This window comes from Pseudochaenichthys georgianus, chromosome 1 (genome assembly GCF_902827115.2).
Source record: "Pseudochaenichthys georgianus chromosome 1, fPseGeo1.2, whole genome shotgun sequence".
Classification (NCBI taxonomy): domain Eukaryota; kingdom Metazoa; phylum Chordata; class Actinopteri; order Perciformes; family Channichthyidae; genus Pseudochaenichthys; species Pseudochaenichthys georgianus.
In genome coordinates, this window is record NC_047503.1 from 13,297,662 (window position 1) to 13,317,449 (window position 19,788).

Here is a 19,788-nt window from a genome sequence, read left to right on the forward strand (position 1 = left end):
GGCATGAATGTCATTATTTTGGCCATCATTTTAGCAATCCCAAAAATGATCATCATCATTAATATCACAATCTCCTGTGTTGTTTTGCAATCACTCTGCCAAAGGTATGAGATGCAGGCCTGTATTTTAATCCCCGTATATTCTGTGGTCAGCACTCAGACGGATTACCTCACCATCCCATGACTCAGCACTCATCCCATCCCATCATTCTCAACCCTTAAATGTAATCACTTATTCATCTACCGCTATTGCTGCACTAAATCCAATCCTTCAAATCAAATCAAATCAGGTTTTATTTATATAGCACATTTTTAAAAACGCTTTTTGGTCGAGCCAAAGTGCTGTACATGCAAATGATAAATAATACATTACTACAATCGCAAACAGAAGACAATAAATTACAACCGCAAATATAAAAACCAATCCTTCCCAATATCCTGTTTACCTCAAAGGGAGAGTTCAGGTATTTAGAAGTGGGGTTGTGCGAGGTAGATGGCTGTCAGCGAAGCCATGTACTACTGTGGGCGGGGGCGGCAGCCAATCAAATGTACCCTCCCAAATAAATCACTATCAGTCAATGCTATGTTTAAAATATTCTTACCTCTTTAGCTGAGGAAGGAACCTGCTAATTTACAAGCTAACCCTGCTTTATCATACTGTAAATTACCGTAATTCACAAAATATAAATCATGCTATATTGATGCATACTTGAAACCACACATTGAGACCATACACTTATTAGGAAAATGTTCACTGAGGTAATTACATTTTTCATAGTCTTCTATATAATGGTGAGTGGAGGCGCCCACTGCTGGCCATTGGAAAACAATACCGTTTTAAGGCTCTCCCACTTCACTTTTCAGACCAAGTGGACTTATTAACGCATTGACTACTTTACTGTGTTATCAGCATAAAGAACAGAACAAATGACAAATACCTGTATTTTTTACAAAAAGAAAACTGTTACTGTCAAAGGAGTCTGGTGGCATCTTCTGATATTATATTTGTTACAAGAAAAGATACAATAAATCATTCCCCCTAAAGCAATAACCCTCTACGACACCTACCCTCTGGCTAGCAGAACATTCTCATTATTTATTTACTTTTTATTTTAACTCTACTCGCAATTACCATAAACAATTTGTACATATTTTGTTCACACTTGCAGACTTTGATAAAAAAAACTGCAACTGCAACTTATATAGTATTTGTATATGTTCTTCTACTAGTAGGTTAGTGTTTTTGGTGTACTCTAACTTATTCTTTATATTTTGTATTTTGAATAGCTACTATATAGATATATATATTGTAAGTGTTAATATGTATTTATTTATTGTATGTGTTATCATTTGTATTCATGTGCAATGCCTTGTTAACATGATGCTGTAACAAAACATTTCCAATTTTGCATTAATAAAGTATTACTAATCGAGTTCCTTTAAACAAAACAACCTTTTAACACCGTTAACAGTTCAGCCCACTTCACACCAGCACTCTGTAGAACTCTCTCTGACTTCACACTTTGACAAGTCACATGAATATCAATGTATTATAATTATGTTGTGGATTCTTTTTATGGGTTGTGTCGTACAACACTGGTATAACAGTTATATGTACATCAGAGTGCAATTCCTATGTTATAGACACAGTATCCTCACTTACAGTGCATTGCATTTTGTAGTATTTTGAATCTCAATCTTATATCATATTTAGCTATTAACTTTCCAAGGCTGGGTTTGCTTATTTGTGCAATGTGAATGATAAATGTGTAAACACCAGTCAAATCTAAAGCAATCAGTTTATAACCTTTTTAAAATATGCAATTTGTCTCTATATGAATAAGCAGAGCACATTCATTTAATGAGGCGTTTTCTTTCTCCTCACAACTCCTCACGAACACGCCTCTCCTCACAGACCGGACTGGGCTGGTGCCAAGCAGTTACTAGGAGATGCCAATTTCCTTAGGCGACTGACGGAATACGACAAGGACAATATCAAGCCTCAGATCCTGCAGAAGCTGCAGAAACACATCAACAACCCCGATTTCATCCCAGAGAAGGTTTGTCTGGATATCAAGTCAAACACTGATAACGTCAGTCAGATTAGAGTGTGGGGAAATGCAAGACCAAACACATTGGGGGGTTTAAAAAGTGCCACAGTTCAAAAAGAATTACACTAACAAATGTGTTTTTGATGATGCCATTTGAGTTATATTGTAAGTTATGGAACATACAAACGTATGAGTCAATATCTGCTACGTGGTTACATTCTGTATTGTTTTGCTGCTGTTAGGTGGAGAAGGTGTCCAAAGCCTGCAAATCAATGTGCATGTGGGTCAGAGCCATGGATCTGTACTCCAGAGTCCTCAAAGAAGTGGGCCCCAAGAGAGCGAAACTGAACAAGGCGCAGGTGAGTAACACACAGTAGAGAGTGCTCTGAATACGGTTTTATTATTACAATTATTTTTAAACTTTAATATGTATTTCATATTTATTCACTTTAGGCATAAACCACTGTGACATAAATCTTCTTTTTAGTTGGGGTTCACATGCTCTACATTTAAGATTTCAACATGTTACACAGTTTCATTTCTTCCCCCAAAAATATAATAAATTCAATCATAATAAATTCAAGTAATTAATAAATACAGAACAAAAATTAACAATAATACATTAATCAAATTAAGTAAACACAGAAATACATAGAACAACAAACATTTGATGAAAAACCATTGTCATCTTACTCGTACTTGCAAAACGATCAAACACCCAACTCTCGTCCCAATCACCGCCCCCTTTTCACAAACTGACCCCACACACACACACACACACACACACACACACACACACACACCACACACACACACACACACACACACACACACACACACACACACACACACACACACACACACACACACACACACACACACACGCACACACACACACACACATACCATGTATACATCACTTCAGGGGACATTACATTGACTTACATGCATTTCCTGGAGACTTGTCCTAACCATAACCAACACATGCCTAACCCTAACCCTTACCTTAACCTTACCCTAACCCTAATCCTAAACCTAACCAAGTCTTCACCCTAAAATTAATGATTCCCCTCATGGGGACCTCCAATTTGTCCCCATAAGGGAGGCGAGTCCCCACACGTGACTATGTAAACAGATTTAGGTCCCCATACGTATAGTAATGCTAGACCACACACACACACACACACACACACACACACACACACACACACACACACACACACACACACACACAGAGGGAGAGAGACTCAGAGACATGCGACAGACGCTTGTCTGTCTCGTATTAAGTGTTTTCGTAAGAGGTCTGGAAGCTGGGGGATTTGATTGTGTGGCTCCACTTTTATCTACAGAGCTTAGTACATTGTGCCCCATATTATCTGACATGTGTTCCCCTTATAACTGTCTTTTGACATTGTTCTTTTAACTCCAAACATATTTCATCAGCACTTTCCACTTTAGAAGTGTAGCTGCCTCATTACTTTTCCAGTTTTGCAAATATTATTTACTAATGATGAAAAAAGTATTTGCCATCCAATTGGGTATCTTACTTTTCCAGTATTTTGAAATCTATTTTACAATTACAGCTTTTAAAAGCCCCCCCAAGTAACCGCATATGTTCCCAAAAGGTATGAAATGACATTCCCAAAAATGTGTGTGTGCTATGCCTCTCTTTTTCCACATAACCGACAAAATGCTTATTGTGAGACAGTTGGTTACTCTTTATACATTCTAATGTTTAAGTACAAATTGTCCATCTCAAATGACAATGTAAGGACATTTCCTTTATATACTGTTGATTTCAATCTTGAATCTGCCAAATTCTTTAGCAATCAAAACTGTTTTCCTGAATCCATTCTCTAGTGTCACTGAGAATCGCTCTGCAAACATTGGACAAAATACGGAGGATAAAAAGGGGACTAAATGTTCTCTGAGTTTTTCATTAATGATATTTGTCCACAGCTCTTTCGTCTTTTATTCCAAACCAATACAGGCGGAGCTGGATGCCACCATGGCAACCCTGAGGGAGAAGCAAGAACAGCTGCAGGAGGTGGAGAACCAGATTCAAGTCCTACAGGATCAGTTTGAAAGCAGCGTTAATGAGAAGGAGCAATTGGGTGAGGGTTGTGATCACTTCATGCCAAGAGGGAAATGATGTTCACTGTCAAATTTAGAAACATTTTCAATGATTTGGGACATTTCTGAGTGTTTGACCAATCACAACAGAGCTGGCCAGCTAACCAATCAGAGAAGACTGGGCTCTGGTTTCAGACAGAGGGTGAAAGAAGGGCTGCATCACAGGCAGTATTTAATTTTTGAACATTAAAGCATGGAAACATGTCACAGTAGAGACACAAAATACAAATATGAAACCTGAAAATGAGCTGTACATGTCCTCTTCAACACCTGGGGCCTCATTTATAAACGTTGCGTACACTCCAAAAATGGCGTCTGCCAGTTTCTAAGCAATCTTTGCGATTTATAAAAAACTAACTTGACGGGAAAATGTGCGGTCCTCCACGCAAACTCTAACCTATGCGTACGCACTAAGCACAACAACTGGAGGGACGAAAAACTGCGACACCGTTGGCAGAAGGAAGAATGGAGAGAAATATGTGGAAATAATACCATAAATATAATGTTACCCCTCATTTATCATATGAAGAATGTATGTTCACAAATTGATTAAAGCCAATCTTAAAATGATTTAACAAATGCCTGTTTGAGACTCCTCAGTGCACACAAAAACATAACTTGGAGAAATAAATAAATACGGAAATGTTATTGATCACCCCTCGTTTATGTTCTCTTGTTAAGAAATGTATTCTCATAAATGATGCGGTAAACAGAAGGACAGAATTACTTTAAACTGACGCCGTTTTGCATTTCTAAAGGTTTCATTTCATTTCAAACCTTTATTTATCCAGGTGTATCCCATTGAGGTCATTGATCTCTTTTTCAAGGGAGACCTGCTCAAGTAGGTTCCACATTAAACATAAAAACATAAACAGAACAACATAAAGGACATTTTACAGCATCATTACAGGGATTACAATTTACAATAACTATGCACATGAGCAGGTACCAACAGCTTCCGATTGAGTAGCATCCAACCGAGCTTTAAAAACATTTAGTGGCACCAGATTGCTCAGTTTCCATTTAATTTGCAGACCATTCCAAGACAGAGGAGCTGCACATCTAAAAGCTGTCTTCCCTAAGACAGTCCTAGCAGTTGGCACATTTAATAAAACCACAGCATTCGATCTCAGGCAGTAGCCACTTACAATTCTCCGTGAGATCAGGGAGCAGATATAAGATGGAAGTTTCCCTAACATGGCTTTGTATATAAAAATGTACCAGTGACTGAGCCTCCGTACAGTTAGTGAAAGCAAACCAGCCCTTGCATACAGGGTACAGTGATGGGTTAATGCTTTACAGTTTGTCACAAATCTCAGTGCACTGTGATACGCAGCATCTAACTTGACCAGGCAATTGGCAGGTGCATTCATATACATCAAATCACCATAGTCCAGCACAGGTCAAAAGGTCACAGTGACTAGCCTTTTCCTGGCCTCAAGCGAGAAACAGGACTTGTTCCTGTAGAAGAAACCTAGCCTAACCCTCAGCTTTTTAAGCAGGTTATTGACATGAAGTTTAAAAGTGAGACAATCATCAAGCCAGATACCAAGGTATTTGTAACAGGTAACCACTTCAAGTTTTGTTCCTTGCGTAGTTACAATATCTAAAACAGGCTCTGGTGTCTTGTTAGCTTTAGAAAAGAGCATTACCTTGGTTTTCTCAACATTTAAAAGAAGCTTTAGTTCAGAGAGCTGAGTCTGAATAATGTTAAAAACAGCCTGTAATTTAACACCAGCCTCCTTAATGGAGGGACCTGCACAGTACATAACGGTATCGTCCGCATAAAAATGTACGGTTGCTCCATCGACATTTTCACCTAAACTATTGATGTAGATGGAGAATAAAAGTGGACCTAAAACAGAACCTTGAGGAACACCATTAGAAATGTTTAACCACTCAGAAGACAGCCCATCAAAATGAACACATTGGGACCTTTCAGAGAGGTAGTTCACAAACCACCCCACTGCATGGCTGGATATGCCAATACTGGCTAGCCTCTGCTTTAAGATGCGATGATCGACGGTATCAACCGCTTTGGAAAGGTCAATAAATAGAGCTGCACAACTCTGCTTTTTATCTAAAAAACTCGCCACCTCATTTACCACTTTCATTGTCACAGTGATGGTGCTATGTTGCTTTCTGAAGCCTGACTGATGTTTAGACAGGATGTCATTTGTACATAAAAACACCTTTACCTGTTCACTCACTAGGCGTTCAAGAACCTTAGCCAGAACTGATAAGGTTGTATAGATACGAGCTTGGTTTTATATACTATCATGTTTAATCATGTTTTATGCCATTCGCCAATACTTGATAAGTATTATACATAAAACACAGGAGGTATGGAAACTAAGAACACATTGTGGTAAATTGTACAGCTAATATAACACAACACATGACATGAGTTGTATTTCCTTTAACTGGTGGATATAGAGTTGCTGCGGGGGGGGGGGGTTGAGATGCACAGGCTGCAGTGGAGACGCTGCGCACAGCTGATCGACAGCTGGGACACAAACCACCAAATACAAAAACATAATTCAGATCCAGTCGTCATGACTCCACTCCGGAGGGATCCCCCGATACTTTCTTACAGTTTCTCATCATGGGGGGGGGGGGGTCTCCTGTCCCCGGCACAAACACACTGACACACTGCTTAAGGAAGGTTATGTGTATTTTGTCATTAACTTTTTTCGGACCACTTATTTATTTATTTTGGTGACGGTCCGACCTCCATGCTGCTACTCTGCATCCACCAAACAATGTGATTTGTCTCCACCTCCCCAAAAGAACCTAAATCTGACACGGTGTGAGATGTCTTTTTTAGCTGTTCTGTCGTCATTTCTTGCGATCTTCTTCATGCAGTCAGTCAAAATGAATATTAATAATATTATTCTTTGACTATTTATAGGCAAATCCTATGCCGCGTTACGTGAAGACCACAAAAGCTGCGCCGCATTTCGAGTTTATTGTTATAAACGGAAACCGGCGTAGGACGTGCAAGCGCAGTGTTTTATAAATCGGAATATTTGTGTGCGTATTTATTTGCTTTGTCCTACGTATGCCACCTTCCCACATGAATCCTACGCAAAGCTTTATAAATGAGGCCCCTGAACTCAGTAGAATTTGAAACCAATATTAATAATAATGCATGGCAGTTTTGGGAATTCTTGTCACAGATAATCTTTAATGGGAGGCAAAAGATTTAAACACTTCTTAATTTTTAAACTGGCCGGCTACTAATTATTTTATAAATATATTAATGTGTGAGATCTAGGAAATTCAACCAAGATTGACCATACTTAAATGTTTGCTTTCTTTTTCAGAATTCACATGTTTTATTACAAATTGAAACTGAAGGGAAAAACGTCTGCAAGCGTTCTGACCCTCTCTCTCTGACCCCTCTCTTTCCTTAAAGTTAACACCATGGCTCTGACACAGGTCAGGTTAACCCGGGCAGGAAAGCTAACTTCTGCTTTGGGCGATGAGCAAGTACGCTGGGAAGAAAGTGTCACCTTGTTTGAGCAAGAGATCATCAACGTCGTTGGCAATGTCTTCATCGCAGCTGCTTGTGTGGCCTACTATGGAGCGTTCACTTCCCACTACAGACAGCTGGTAGGTGCTCTGTGATGAGGAGATTTAATAAGTAAGGGACAATGTGCAGGGAGGCAGTCTTTAATGAAACTCGTATTGCTTCCGCTAAGAACCAGTACCAATGGCTAGAACTGCAGCGACAACAACGTAACTTAAAATGACCACAGCAATGATCAAGGTGTTCTGTCACTGTCCAAGTCTGTTCACATTTTATTTTTCATTAACCAGTCTTTAAACAGTGCCATAACCCATACTGTGTTCCCTTTAGTGTTTATTTCCTGTCTGTCTTATGTTGATGTATCTGACATCCAGCTCTCTGTCTTTTAACTTATGTTCTTCTCTTGCCCTCTGTTACTTTGCTGGAGACAGTTTGTGCTCTCTACAAATATAAAAAATAATATTCAGAAAGTATTCCATGGTGTTTTCTGACAGAGGAAGACTAATGTTTGTTGTCCACAGCTGACGTTAAATTGACTTCTTTCTGCGACTGCACATAGTCTCTTGATCCTGTTTAGCATTGTTCTGTTCTCCTTACTCCTTAGCAGCATTCTGTTAGCGAGAATTAACAACCTCTGAAATGTCAAAATTGACCAATCATAATCGATTATTCAACCAAGCCGTGTAATAATGAGCTTTGAGAACTACTGTGATATGCCGAATGAACTAGTTTCCGGTACAGTGTTACGTTGTAGTTACCATCATCCACTTTTTTTTTTTTTTTTTTAAATACTGAGGTTACAATAATTATGACAATCATGTCTGTGTAGAAGTGGTAAGCCTTGCTTAGCTTGACGTTTAAAGAGGGGGAGAAACAGCAACCGTCTACTACAAAGCCAAATCTTACTAAACTGTTGGAGGCCAATCTGTTGAATTGTATGTTTTGCTGATGTATTATAATTGTTCCGCTGCTGTGAGATGAAATTCCCAGAGCAGAGTAGATGTATGGTAATGGCTCTGAATTGATGCTGTTTGTATATTATTAAAACACAGAATAAGTCATAAAACCGGTGATTAGGAAAAGAGAAAGATAATAAAACATGACGTTTACAAAAACACAGGAGATGCCTTAAACCAATCATCTGTCAAACAAAACTCAGTAGAAAAAAGTGAATTAATGATGTGTGTGTGCCCCCTTTCCCCAGCTAATTGACCAGTGGATAATACAGTGCCAGGAACTGAGCATCCCCATCAGTTCCAGCTTCAGCCTGATCAACATTCTGGGCGAACCGTTTGTCATCCGCCAGTGGAACGCAGAGGGTCTGCCTCGAGACACCGTCTCTACGGAGAATGGAATCCTGGTGACAGAGGGCCGCCGCTGGCCCCTTATGATCGACCCGCAGGATCAGGTGAGCTACAAAACCTTGGCTCAGGGCAGGGTGTTAGTCAATGTATTGTTATGATTGATCAATTAATTAGTGTGATGTGTGATCATCAGTGGAATATAAACATATCAAATGTGTTAATAACTGGGTTACAAAACCCAAGTGGATAATATGTTTCTCGACATATTCCTTAGCTTTCGACGTTTTAACCAGAAGTAATCAAGGCCTGCAAAGTTAGCAGCGGACACTGGTTAGCATGGCGCATTAAGGTATTCAAGTTAACAGATAAATTCATGGGGATGCCAAATGTCGACAGCGAAAGAAAAAAAGGCTTCACACAAAATGTACTCACCGGAAGAGAACAAATGAACCACCTATTGGTAAAACTGAACACAGTAACACTCCGTGGTAGAAGCACTCTGGTAGCCACATGTAAATCAATAGTTTTAAAGCATACCCTGCTTTATCATCTATTTGTGTCACAAGGGGTGAATAAATCAGGACCCACATGCAATATAAAGGAGGGCAGGCCGATTTGAAAAGTATGAACAAAAAGCTAGCTTTACTAAAAAAAAGATGGTTCCCAGAAACTCAAAGAGCAGGCCAGGTAAAACAAAGGGGAAGTTGCCAACAAAACCAGCATGACACAACGAAATCTAACACAATCTACACCGATCGCAAACGCAGACAGGAAACATGGACAGAAACCTTGAGAAGAAGAACCAGATCAGGGGGGAACGTTCACGGGTACAATGACAAAAGACTGTCAAAGAACACAAACAGGCATATATGGAGACAGGACTAATTCAATTAACAAGACACCGCTGGAGAGGGCAGGAAACAAGGGCTTCAATGAAATCACACTCAGGTGTTACAAATCTGGGAAAATTCAAAGGCGGGAAATAAAACAAAAAAAGACCCAAAGAGAAAATACATTTAAACATAAAACGGGAACAGTACACACACAAACCCGGAATAATGGAAACCACACATTGAGACCATACACTTCTTAGGAACATTTTCACTTAGAGTGTCAGTTTCTCATAGACTTCTGTACACTATTGAGTGGATTCGCCCGGTGCTGGCCATTAGAAACAATGCAGTTGTAAGGCTCTTTCATATTGGCTTCACTTTTCCGACCCCGGAGGTTGCCCCTTGGACTTAACACGTTGGATAAATGCGTAAAAGAAAGGAACAAAAAACTCAAAATAGAACTTCCTGTCAGACTCGGTCAGAGACAAAGTCACATAATGGCCCCTGCCCCCAGGACACACACACAAAAAACACACACACACATAGGTCCTGGCTACCATACACAAAAAGGACTCAACCAGCCTTTTTACGTACACAAGCTAGAAATATTGTCACGTCTTCAGTTTTGAGGCCTCAATTTAGCACACTGTTCTGTGCCTTCCTGACCACTGACAAGTCCAATTTACAATCCTGTCACTTTTTTCATCTGCATCCACGTAACTCTCCCTTTTTTCTCTGCTTTACATAGGCAGAGAGATGCAGAAATATTTTTTGACAGAAATAACACTTTTATGTTTGATTGTGCCTTACATATTCTATGTATGAAATGAATTGTCAATCCCCACAATGTAAAACCCAATCAGAAATAGTATTGCATATCCCTGAGCTACCATCGATACGATTTCCCTTTATAACATCAAGTGCTGTATTTCATTGTTATTGTATATCAATTATGTAAATACGACATATGTTTCATCACATTGGATAAAGGTTATTGTTTTTTTTTCTCCCTCAGGCCAACCGATGGATCCGCTCCAAGGAAGCCAAGCATGGTCTCAAGGTGATCAAGCTGACAGACCCAAACTTTCTCCGTACCCTGGAGAATGCCATACGCATGGGCATGCCTGTCCTGCTGGAGGAGGTAGGAACACACAATGACATCATAACTGTTCATTTACTTTTCCTTACTGTTTTACTACGGTTTTATATATGAACTTATGCATGTCATCATGCATATAGATGAACTATATTTCTGTTAACTTGCACTATATTCAATTTCAATTGATGTATCATTTATCTTACGGAATTTATTTATGTTGTATATTTTTTCTTATTTACTTGCATGATTTAACCTTGTTTGTGTCTACACATGTTATTAGCAGTGTGGCTCTATGTTGTTGTTGTTGTTGTGCACATGATAAATAAAGAATTTTAACTTGAAGCACGGTACATCATAAAGCAAGTGATTTACGGTTATGTAGTATTCAATTATTTTGAGAACCTACACATTTGGTATTCAACTAAATGCACCTGTGAAATGCATACAAAGCTTGTTTTTGGCTGTGTCGGTCCGACGGAAACTATACAATAAAGATCTAAAAGCCTGTTTGTCGGAGCAGATCGGCCGGACGACCACTGCATGTTGCTGCTGGTGATTGTGGTACTGACCTCCTCCGATTGGGCTGTCGGACAGAGCAGTGACAACCTTATTTATACAAAGTGTGAGAGCAAGAATCTTCCGGTTGGTGCTCACTGCAAAAAAAAAAGTATTTATAGTAGCACAAACAGAAAATAAAATCCACGCTAGTCTGTTTACAACAGTGGCGATACGCTGTTGACATATCGTTCAAACCAAAAACGATAAAAAGCACTGGGAGCGTTTTCTTGATGAGACGCTGGGATGAGGCCATTATTGGGCATAATTGTGTCATACCGTATATGTGTGAGTCCGGCCTTTGTTGAATTATTCTATTGTGTGTATGTATAGATAAAGGAGACCGTAGATCCAGCTTTGGAGCCCATCTTGTTGAAGCAGACATTTGTGGCTGGCGGACGGACTTTGATCCGACTCGGAGACTCCGATATCGACTACGACAAAAACTTCAGGTTCTATATGACCACCAAGATGGCCAACCCGCACTTCTTACCAGAGGTAAGGACGTGCACACACACTCCTGTTAACCTTCACATTAGGTTCACCATCATCAGTACATCAGAGACACGCCAGTTCACTATGGACACCAACACACCAGCTGCCTGCCCCAAACACTACAGCTGATATTTATAGGCGTGTAAACCACATGTTTAAGAGAAACAGACAAACAAAAGAACCTTTTTGCCCTGGTACAATTAGTGTTTGGCTTCCTGTAATGGCATCGACTATTAAGGCATTGTGTAGATGTAGCCTCCCGCCAGCTTTTATTCAACGGCGGCCCAAGAGAGCAGCAACAACACATGAATGTAAGCTTTTATTCCAGTGTTGATTCAAAGCTGCATAGCGTGGAGGCGGTTACTTTCTGTAGACAACCGGAACCCACTCCACTGTTCCATTGTCGTTGTGTTGCCAGATACATGAAAGCTTTAAAGTGAAATGGCACGTTTTGGAACAGAACTGATGCTTTGGGCGCATGCAGAGTTGTGGCGGTTTGAGTTTCACTTTGTGTGTGTTCTTGTTTGTGTGTTCCTGTTTCCCTTTAGGTGTGCATTAAAGTTACAATTATCAACTTCACTGTGACCACGTCTGGCTTGGAGGATCAACTGCTTAGGTACACACAAGCAGCATGAACACATATGGAGAAAAATATGTGTCAGGCAAGACTTTAGAGAATTGAGCTAAAGTATTCTGGCGCACATATTTAAAGGGGCCCTATTACGTTTTGGGGGGTTTTCCTTTCCTGTCGTGGGTAATGTAGTTTTTTGTGCATGTAAATGGGCTCTCGCCAAAACACTCCCTGCATGAAACAGCTCCATTGGACTCCTTTGTTTACTCCCTTAACATTATGACATTACTATCTAACATTTGCGCTTATATTGGCTAGCGCTCAAACACATTATACATGATAGGCCAAGGGGCGGGACATCACTAAGCGGTTGACCAATCACATTTGGACAGAGGGGAAAAAGAGGAGCACTATGTGAACATTAAAGCATGTCAAAATGTCACAGTAAAATGACAAAATACAAATATCAACCTGAAAATGTGCATAACCTGTAATCTTTCAAAACTGGATAGGCCTTCAATTTGTCGTGATACAGTTGAAGCTTAACAACCTCTTAATTCATTATATGTAAAAAGAATGTTGCATCCATGCACAACTAGATTTACAAACTTGTTTCAACTCTGTTTCTTAATAATGACTATTTTCATGTTGCACTTAGTGCATCATGATGGCAGTGTTTTTTAGCTATAGTTATACCATGTAAGCTCACATGAGTTTCCCTCCTCAGTGATGTGGTGCGTCTGGAGAGTCCACATCTGGAGGAACAGAGGAACGAGCTGATTGTGCGCATCAACGCTGACCGCAACCAACTAAAGGATATCGAAGACCGCATCCTGAAGCTTCTCTTCAACTCTGAGGGGAACATACTGGACAATGAGGAGCTAGTTCAGACGCTGCAGGAGTCAAAGGTGAATCCTTGAACAGGCAAAAGTTATTTTGATATATTTATTTTAGGGCTGTCAAACGATTACAATTTTTAATCAGATTAATCACAGCTTAAAAATGTATTAATCATGATTAATCACCATTCGAACTATGTCCAAAATATGCCATTTATTTATGTATATTGTTGTGGGAATGGAAAGATAAATGAAAGAAGGTGGATATATCCATTTAACATACAGTATCTATGTTTATTATAACATTTTTCTGCGTGTCAAAATGAAAGACAACCCACACACCTATCAATCATCAAACCGTGGGGTATTAATTCATTACGTGTTGATTTCTATCAACGGGGGAGTACTTCAGGAAAGTCGACAGAGGGCGGGGGGGGCTAGTGGAGTACTTCGTGACCACAGAGTGTGAACGTTGTGATCAGCTGTTTTAGCGCAGTTCTCCAGTGAAGGGGGGAGTCTACCTCCGCAGCCGGTTGGCGTAGTTTTAGCACAGTTCCGTTGTACAGACCGACGTTAACAGCAGCCCTGTCTGTGCACACGGAGACCGACTCTGTCGTCCGGTGATCTAACCGCCTTCTGGAAAAGCTTCACAAGTACGTCGGTACGCAAATGCGCTTTGTGACACAAGTGACGGTACGCATTTCAGATTACGCACATAACCTGCGTACCAGTTATGTGCACCCCTGTACCAGAGCCATATTATTACTATTATATGGCTCTGCCCTGTACTACAGCAAGAGTATTCTGCGTCGGGACTTCCTGCAACAACACCACGCCGTTATCAAAGATGTTCTATTGAGAAGACGATCACTACGTGACAAAAGTTTTCAAAACCGTGGCTACTGAAATCAATCTTACTAACTGCTGTCTGTGCAATTTACTCCGCGCGAGTTGGCAGACTTTATTTTGCTTACTTTAACATCATTTTTCATGGTGGGGCTAAGCCATTTCTTAGTATGGGTGTAGCCTACCCCAGCCATACCCTGGCGCTGCCACTGGTGGCACATATGGGGCGGGCCATTCTGCACATGCGTTAAATGCGTTAAATATTTTAACGCAATTAATTCAAAAAATTAATTACCGCCGTTAACGCAATAATTTTGACAGCACTAATTTATTTATTTATTCAAATGTGTCAAGCGTAACAGTGCCAGCTTTGAGCTCATTTCCATCCACAGTCCCTCACATAAAACATATACATATACACATTACATATTGTCCAAATTAGTTTCTCTCCTTTTCGTCTACAACATTTATTCTACTCTTGTTATGATGTGTTTTTCTGTCTCCTCAGGTCACATCAGAGACCATAAAGCATCGATTGGAGGAGGCGGAGGCCACTGAGCTTATGATCAACTCTGCAAGAGAGCGTTACCGACCCGTGGCCACCCGAGGCTCAATCTTGTACTTTGTTATTGCCAGTCTCTCTGAGATCGATCCAATGTACCAATTCTCCCTCAAGTACTTCAAACAGGTAACAGAGAGTTGGCCGTTTTTACCTTACAAACCTTTTTCTAAGGAATACAATACGAAAAGACTCCAAGCACCCATCATTTTCTTTCAATATATTTTTGTTCGGTTCTTTGTTATATTCTCCCTCCACCCTCAGCTCTTTAACTCCACAATCGAGACGTCAGAGAAGTGCAGCGTGTTAGAAGAGCGTCTTCAGACCCTGCTCGACCAGATCCTGCTCAACTCGTACATCAACGTGTCCCGCGGCCTCTTCGAGAAGCACAAGCTCATCTACAGCTTCATGTTGTGCGTTGAGATCATGAGGCAGCGCGGCGAGATTTCCGACGTCGAGTGGCAGTACTTCCTGAAAGGGACTTCCTCTTTGGAAAAGGTAAGATTAAGTCAAAAACAATCATGCTGGTAAATTGCTTGTGTCAGATTAGCGTTGAAGCTAATCTATTGCTATAACCAAGAGGACAGTATTCCCAACATAATTACTGAGAGGGAAAACACAGCCATACGATTAGCTGTGGGAACTAGCTGAGAGAAAATGTGTGTATTTATCCATATTTATAGTTCAGTCATTACCAGGCCACGTTCAAAGTCACCTTTCTTCCCAATTCCGATGCTCTGTTTGAACTTCACCAAATCGTCTTGACCATGTCTACATGCCTAAATGCATTGAGTCGCTGCTATGTGATTGGCTGCTTAGATATTGGCGTTAACGAGCAGTTGAACAGGTTTACCTAATAAAGTGGCCAGTGAGTGTAGGTTTTTGTGCATGTAAATGGTCTGCAAAGGCTAAAATACCAAAGTTCCAGCCAGTGACATCACTATGAAACAAGCACACTTGTATTGGCTAGTGGACCAACACTTACATGATAGGCTAAGGCCCTTTAAGATACATCTATTTGAGTTCCCGTAGAGCAGTGCTTCTCAAAGTGTGGTCCGCGGACCACTGGTGGTCCGTGAGCGCCCCCTAGTGGTCCGTGAGTATATTGGTACAATTTCACATTTTAAATTAATTAATAAATTAAAGTTTTACGCACTCTCGCGGGAATATCTCCGCAATGGAGCGAGCTTAAGTTCCACTTTCAATTGTATGATATAGCCCAGCGAAACACCTTCATCACACATGTTGCCACTTGTTTGTACCATTTTCAGGCGATTTGTAATCTGTTCTAGAAAAACGATGTGTTTTTGGATATTTGTGGAGTTAGGTGGTCCGCGAGTGTTTTTTTATTGGTTAAGTGGTCCTTGGTATGAAAAAGTTTGAGAAACACTGCCGTAGAGAAATCCAGGTGTCATTGCACCAACAGAAATAGGAGTGAAACACAATATAGAACAGATGGAGTTCACACATAAGAAAATCAATAAAACTAAAAAAGAAAAAACATTTCTGTTAAAATAAAAAATAAGAATTAGAAAATAGGCAAAAGACAGAGTTTACATAAATGCAGAATGAGTGAAGATGAATGTGAATACATATATATAAATGTCTATATGCAAATGGAGGTGCAAATCTGAAGTAGGTGCATGCAGTTCACGTCTTTTGTATGTATAGTGCAGGATCTTAAAGGTTTTTAAGTGTACTCAAGTCTATACCATGCAGCCTAATGGACACTGGCACAAAGGTGCAACACTACAATACTACTATAATAACTTCAACTGGCTAGCGCTCGCATTAGAACAACTCTGTAAGTGGTATTGTTTCAACAAGCTGCAGAGTTATTGACGAACAGCTGAATAGATTCGATTTGAAAACTCATGCCAGAACAAGTAGTAAGGTATGAGGCTCAATTGCTTCGAGGAATATGGAGATAACATTCTATTTTAAACTGTTTCGTGAGCGCTTTATGAAAAGAAAAAAAAGTCGTATTTTTTGGGCTTCTGGGCATTATTTCCATTAAAGGGGAACATAGAGAAATGTGTTACAATTTCTTGGCTGGATCCTCTTGACTAAAGATAAACAAGTTTTATTTTCCCTTTTTAAACTCCCCCCCCCAGGTTGGCCTGTCAAATATATCGTCATGCCCTCCCACACTTGTGTTTGGATAGATAGTCTTTTGTCACAAAGTGGCATTCAGGCTTTCACTCTCTCTTGGCCAGCTATTACAGAGAAACAGCTTGATGGAAAAGAAACACAGTAAGCGAAATATCTGTGAGGAAAGATAAGAAAAGTTGAGTATCTCTGTGTCTCAGCTGTCTGTGCAACCTCTGTGTAGCATGCTAATAGACCTCAAGGAATCAATGAAAAAAACATTGTAACCAAAGTCAGACCTGACACCTTCAGAAAGGCTATACTATATGAGGTCATCTGTACTGAATTGCCTTTAGACGTGACAATAGTCCAACTCCTTAGCATTTGAATGGTTTCTTTGAATAATCCCCCTTTTTTCTCTATACATGTTATTTGTTATCTTACTTTAAAACCCCAGTGGGTCAGATGAGTGTGCATTTGAGGCAAAGAATACGGTGGCCGACAGGTGCAAACGCGCTGCAATGAACCAAACCACTTCCATTCGGGGAAACACGCTGCACTTTCAGAAACGATGTAATATTAAAACACAATGTAGAAACATCTTCAGCAACTTGACAGAACATGCGCAGCGTTTAGAAAACATTAACCTATGTGACGGAATATACGCAGTGTTCTTAAGCATACTAAAAGCACTGCATAAACAAAACGCTGTAAATACAAAAAGCTCAAAACACAACGGAAATGGGGACACTAAAAAGTGATGCACACAGCTGGGACCGGAGCACTTGTTGACGTTCGGGGATTATCGAGTTGGTCAACTGTCACTTTTGGAAGAGTTAGTCCGTACCATAATTGTGCTTTGTCAGTATATTTGAATATTACGTTCCCTACTGGCTAGAGGAACCAAAGGGAAGCAACACAACCAGAATGGGATTGGTAATAATTATAAGTGGTTTTATTATAAAACAGTGTGAAACAAAATGGCAGGCATGCAGCCTGAACAAACAAAAGGGCCAAAAGGGCACAGGTTGATAACCAAGCAAAAGGAGGACTCTAAAAGTGAGCCTATTTACACACCTGAAATCACTAATCAACACTAACGAAAGGAGGCTGCAAGAAAACACAGCTAAATAAGGCAACTAAACACACTACTCTAAACACATATCTCAACACGACACTAAGCACATATATAATCACACTAAACACACTACACGAGTTGATAGCTTAAGTCTAAAGTGTCCACAACACAAGAGCAAAATGGGTGAGGCAGCAGAGCCTCCAGAGTGATGATTGTCCCCAGCTTTGTAGTCGTCTCCAGCAGGTGTGTGCCGGCTGTGCGCTGCGATGGGAGTGCGTCGGGCCCGGGGTGCTCCAATCACAATCTTCAGGGGGCGAACCAGGAGATGGCAGCCAATCACGACAGGGCAATCGCACAGCTCATTTACATGCAACACACATTAACACAGTTAAGAGAACCAGGAAGGCAGCAGCCGTAACATTGAAATGTCTAGATAAGCTATGTTAGCTTGCAGCATATCTGCAATAATATCTGACGTTATCATGTGATAACATTGTTAACATAAGCCACTAAAACGTACATTGAAGAATGAGAGAGCTCACGTCACTGCTGTTTGCATCACTTTTTAGTGTCCCCGTTTCCGGTTCCATTTTGAGCTTTCAGCCTTTTGTTTTTGCAGCATTTTCTGAATCCTGTGCATGTTTTATCAAGTTGGTAAAGATTTTTATTCACTTGCATGTGTTTTGGCGAATGCAAATATATTTCTAAAACCTCAGAGCACTACTCCTAATGGAAGTGTGTTGGGCCGTTGTAGCACTGTAAAGAGTAGAGCAATAATTAAAAGGAGGTTAAGACATGTTTAGAAGTTGCTTCTTTTGTGACCAGGGGCCTCATTTATAACGCCGTGCGTAGGATTCATGTGGGAAGGTTGCTTACGTAGTAGAAATCCAAAAAATAGGTACAGACATGTAAAGACATTTTCTGATTCACCAAACATTGCGTACCGGCGAGGAAAGTACGTACAGCACTTCCTACGCCGGTTTCCATTTATAAATCACAATCGACTCGAAATGCGGTGCAGCTTTTGCGGGCTTCACGTAACGCCCATATTTGCCTATAAATAGTCAAAGAAACGCCCATTCATTCATTCTGACTGACTTTATGAAGAAGATCACAGGAAATGACGACAGAACAGCTAAAAAAGACATCTCACACGTGTCAGATTTTGGTTATTTTGGGGAGGTCGAGATAAATCATATTGTTTGGTGGATGCAGTTTGAACCAGAGTAGCAGCATGGAGGTCGGATCGTCACCAAAATAAATAAATAAATAGCCTTAGATAGCCTTCCTCAGGCAGTGTGTTTGTATCGGGGACAGGAGACCCCCCTTGATGAGAAACTGTAAGAAGTGATCGGGGAATCCCCCCGGTGCGGAGTCATGACGACTGGATCTGAATTATTTGTTTGTATTTGGTGGTTTGTGTCCCAGCTGTCGATCAGCTGTCGATCAGCCTGTGCATCTCAACCCCCCCCCCCAACTCTATATCCACCAGTTAAAGGAAATACAACTAATGTGTTGGGTTATATTAGCTGTACAATTGACCACATCAATCAATCAATCAATCAATGTTTATTTATATAGCCCAATATCACAAATGTTACATTTGTCTCAGTGGTCTTCACAGTGTGTACAGAATATCAGTATGACAATACGACACCCTCTGTCCTTAGACCCTCACATCGTACAAGGAAAAACTTCCAAAGAAAACCCAGTTTAAAGGGAACATGGGAGAAACCTCAGGGAGAGCAACAGAGGAGGGATCCCTCTCCCAGGACGGACAGACGTGCAATAGATGCCGTGTGTAAA

The 19,788-nt window shown here is 40.4% G+C and overlaps 1 protein-coding gene across 1 annotated transcript in view; it reads left to right on the plus strand.

Annotated features, from left to right (window-relative positions):
• Positions 1 to 19,788, plus strand: part of dnah6 (dynein, axonemal, heavy chain 6) — a 127,360-nt gene that overhangs the window by 89,551 nt on the left and 18,021 nt on the right. Inside the window, exons 56-66 of the mRNA XM_034087682.2 lie at positions 1,915 to 2,059; positions 2,293 to 2,409; positions 4,041 to 4,164; positions 7,602 to 7,798; positions 8,920 to 9,123; positions 10,868 to 10,993; positions 11,840 to 12,004; positions 12,550 to 12,617; positions 13,300 to 13,480; positions 14,766 to 14,945; positions 15,081 to 15,314. Coding sequence (XP_033943573.1) covers positions 1,915 to 2,059; positions 2,293 to 2,409; positions 4,041 to 4,164; positions 7,602 to 7,798; positions 8,920 to 9,123; positions 10,868 to 10,993; positions 11,840 to 12,004; positions 12,550 to 12,617; positions 13,300 to 13,480; positions 14,766 to 14,945; positions 15,081 to 15,314 — 1,741 coding nt within the window. The remainder of the gene's footprint in view (positions 1 to 1,914; positions 2,060 to 2,292; positions 2,410 to 4,040; positions 4,165 to 7,601; positions 7,799 to 8,919; positions 9,124 to 10,867; positions 10,994 to 11,839; positions 12,005 to 12,549; positions 12,618 to 13,299; positions 13,481 to 14,765; positions 14,946 to 15,080; positions 15,315 to 19,788) is intronic.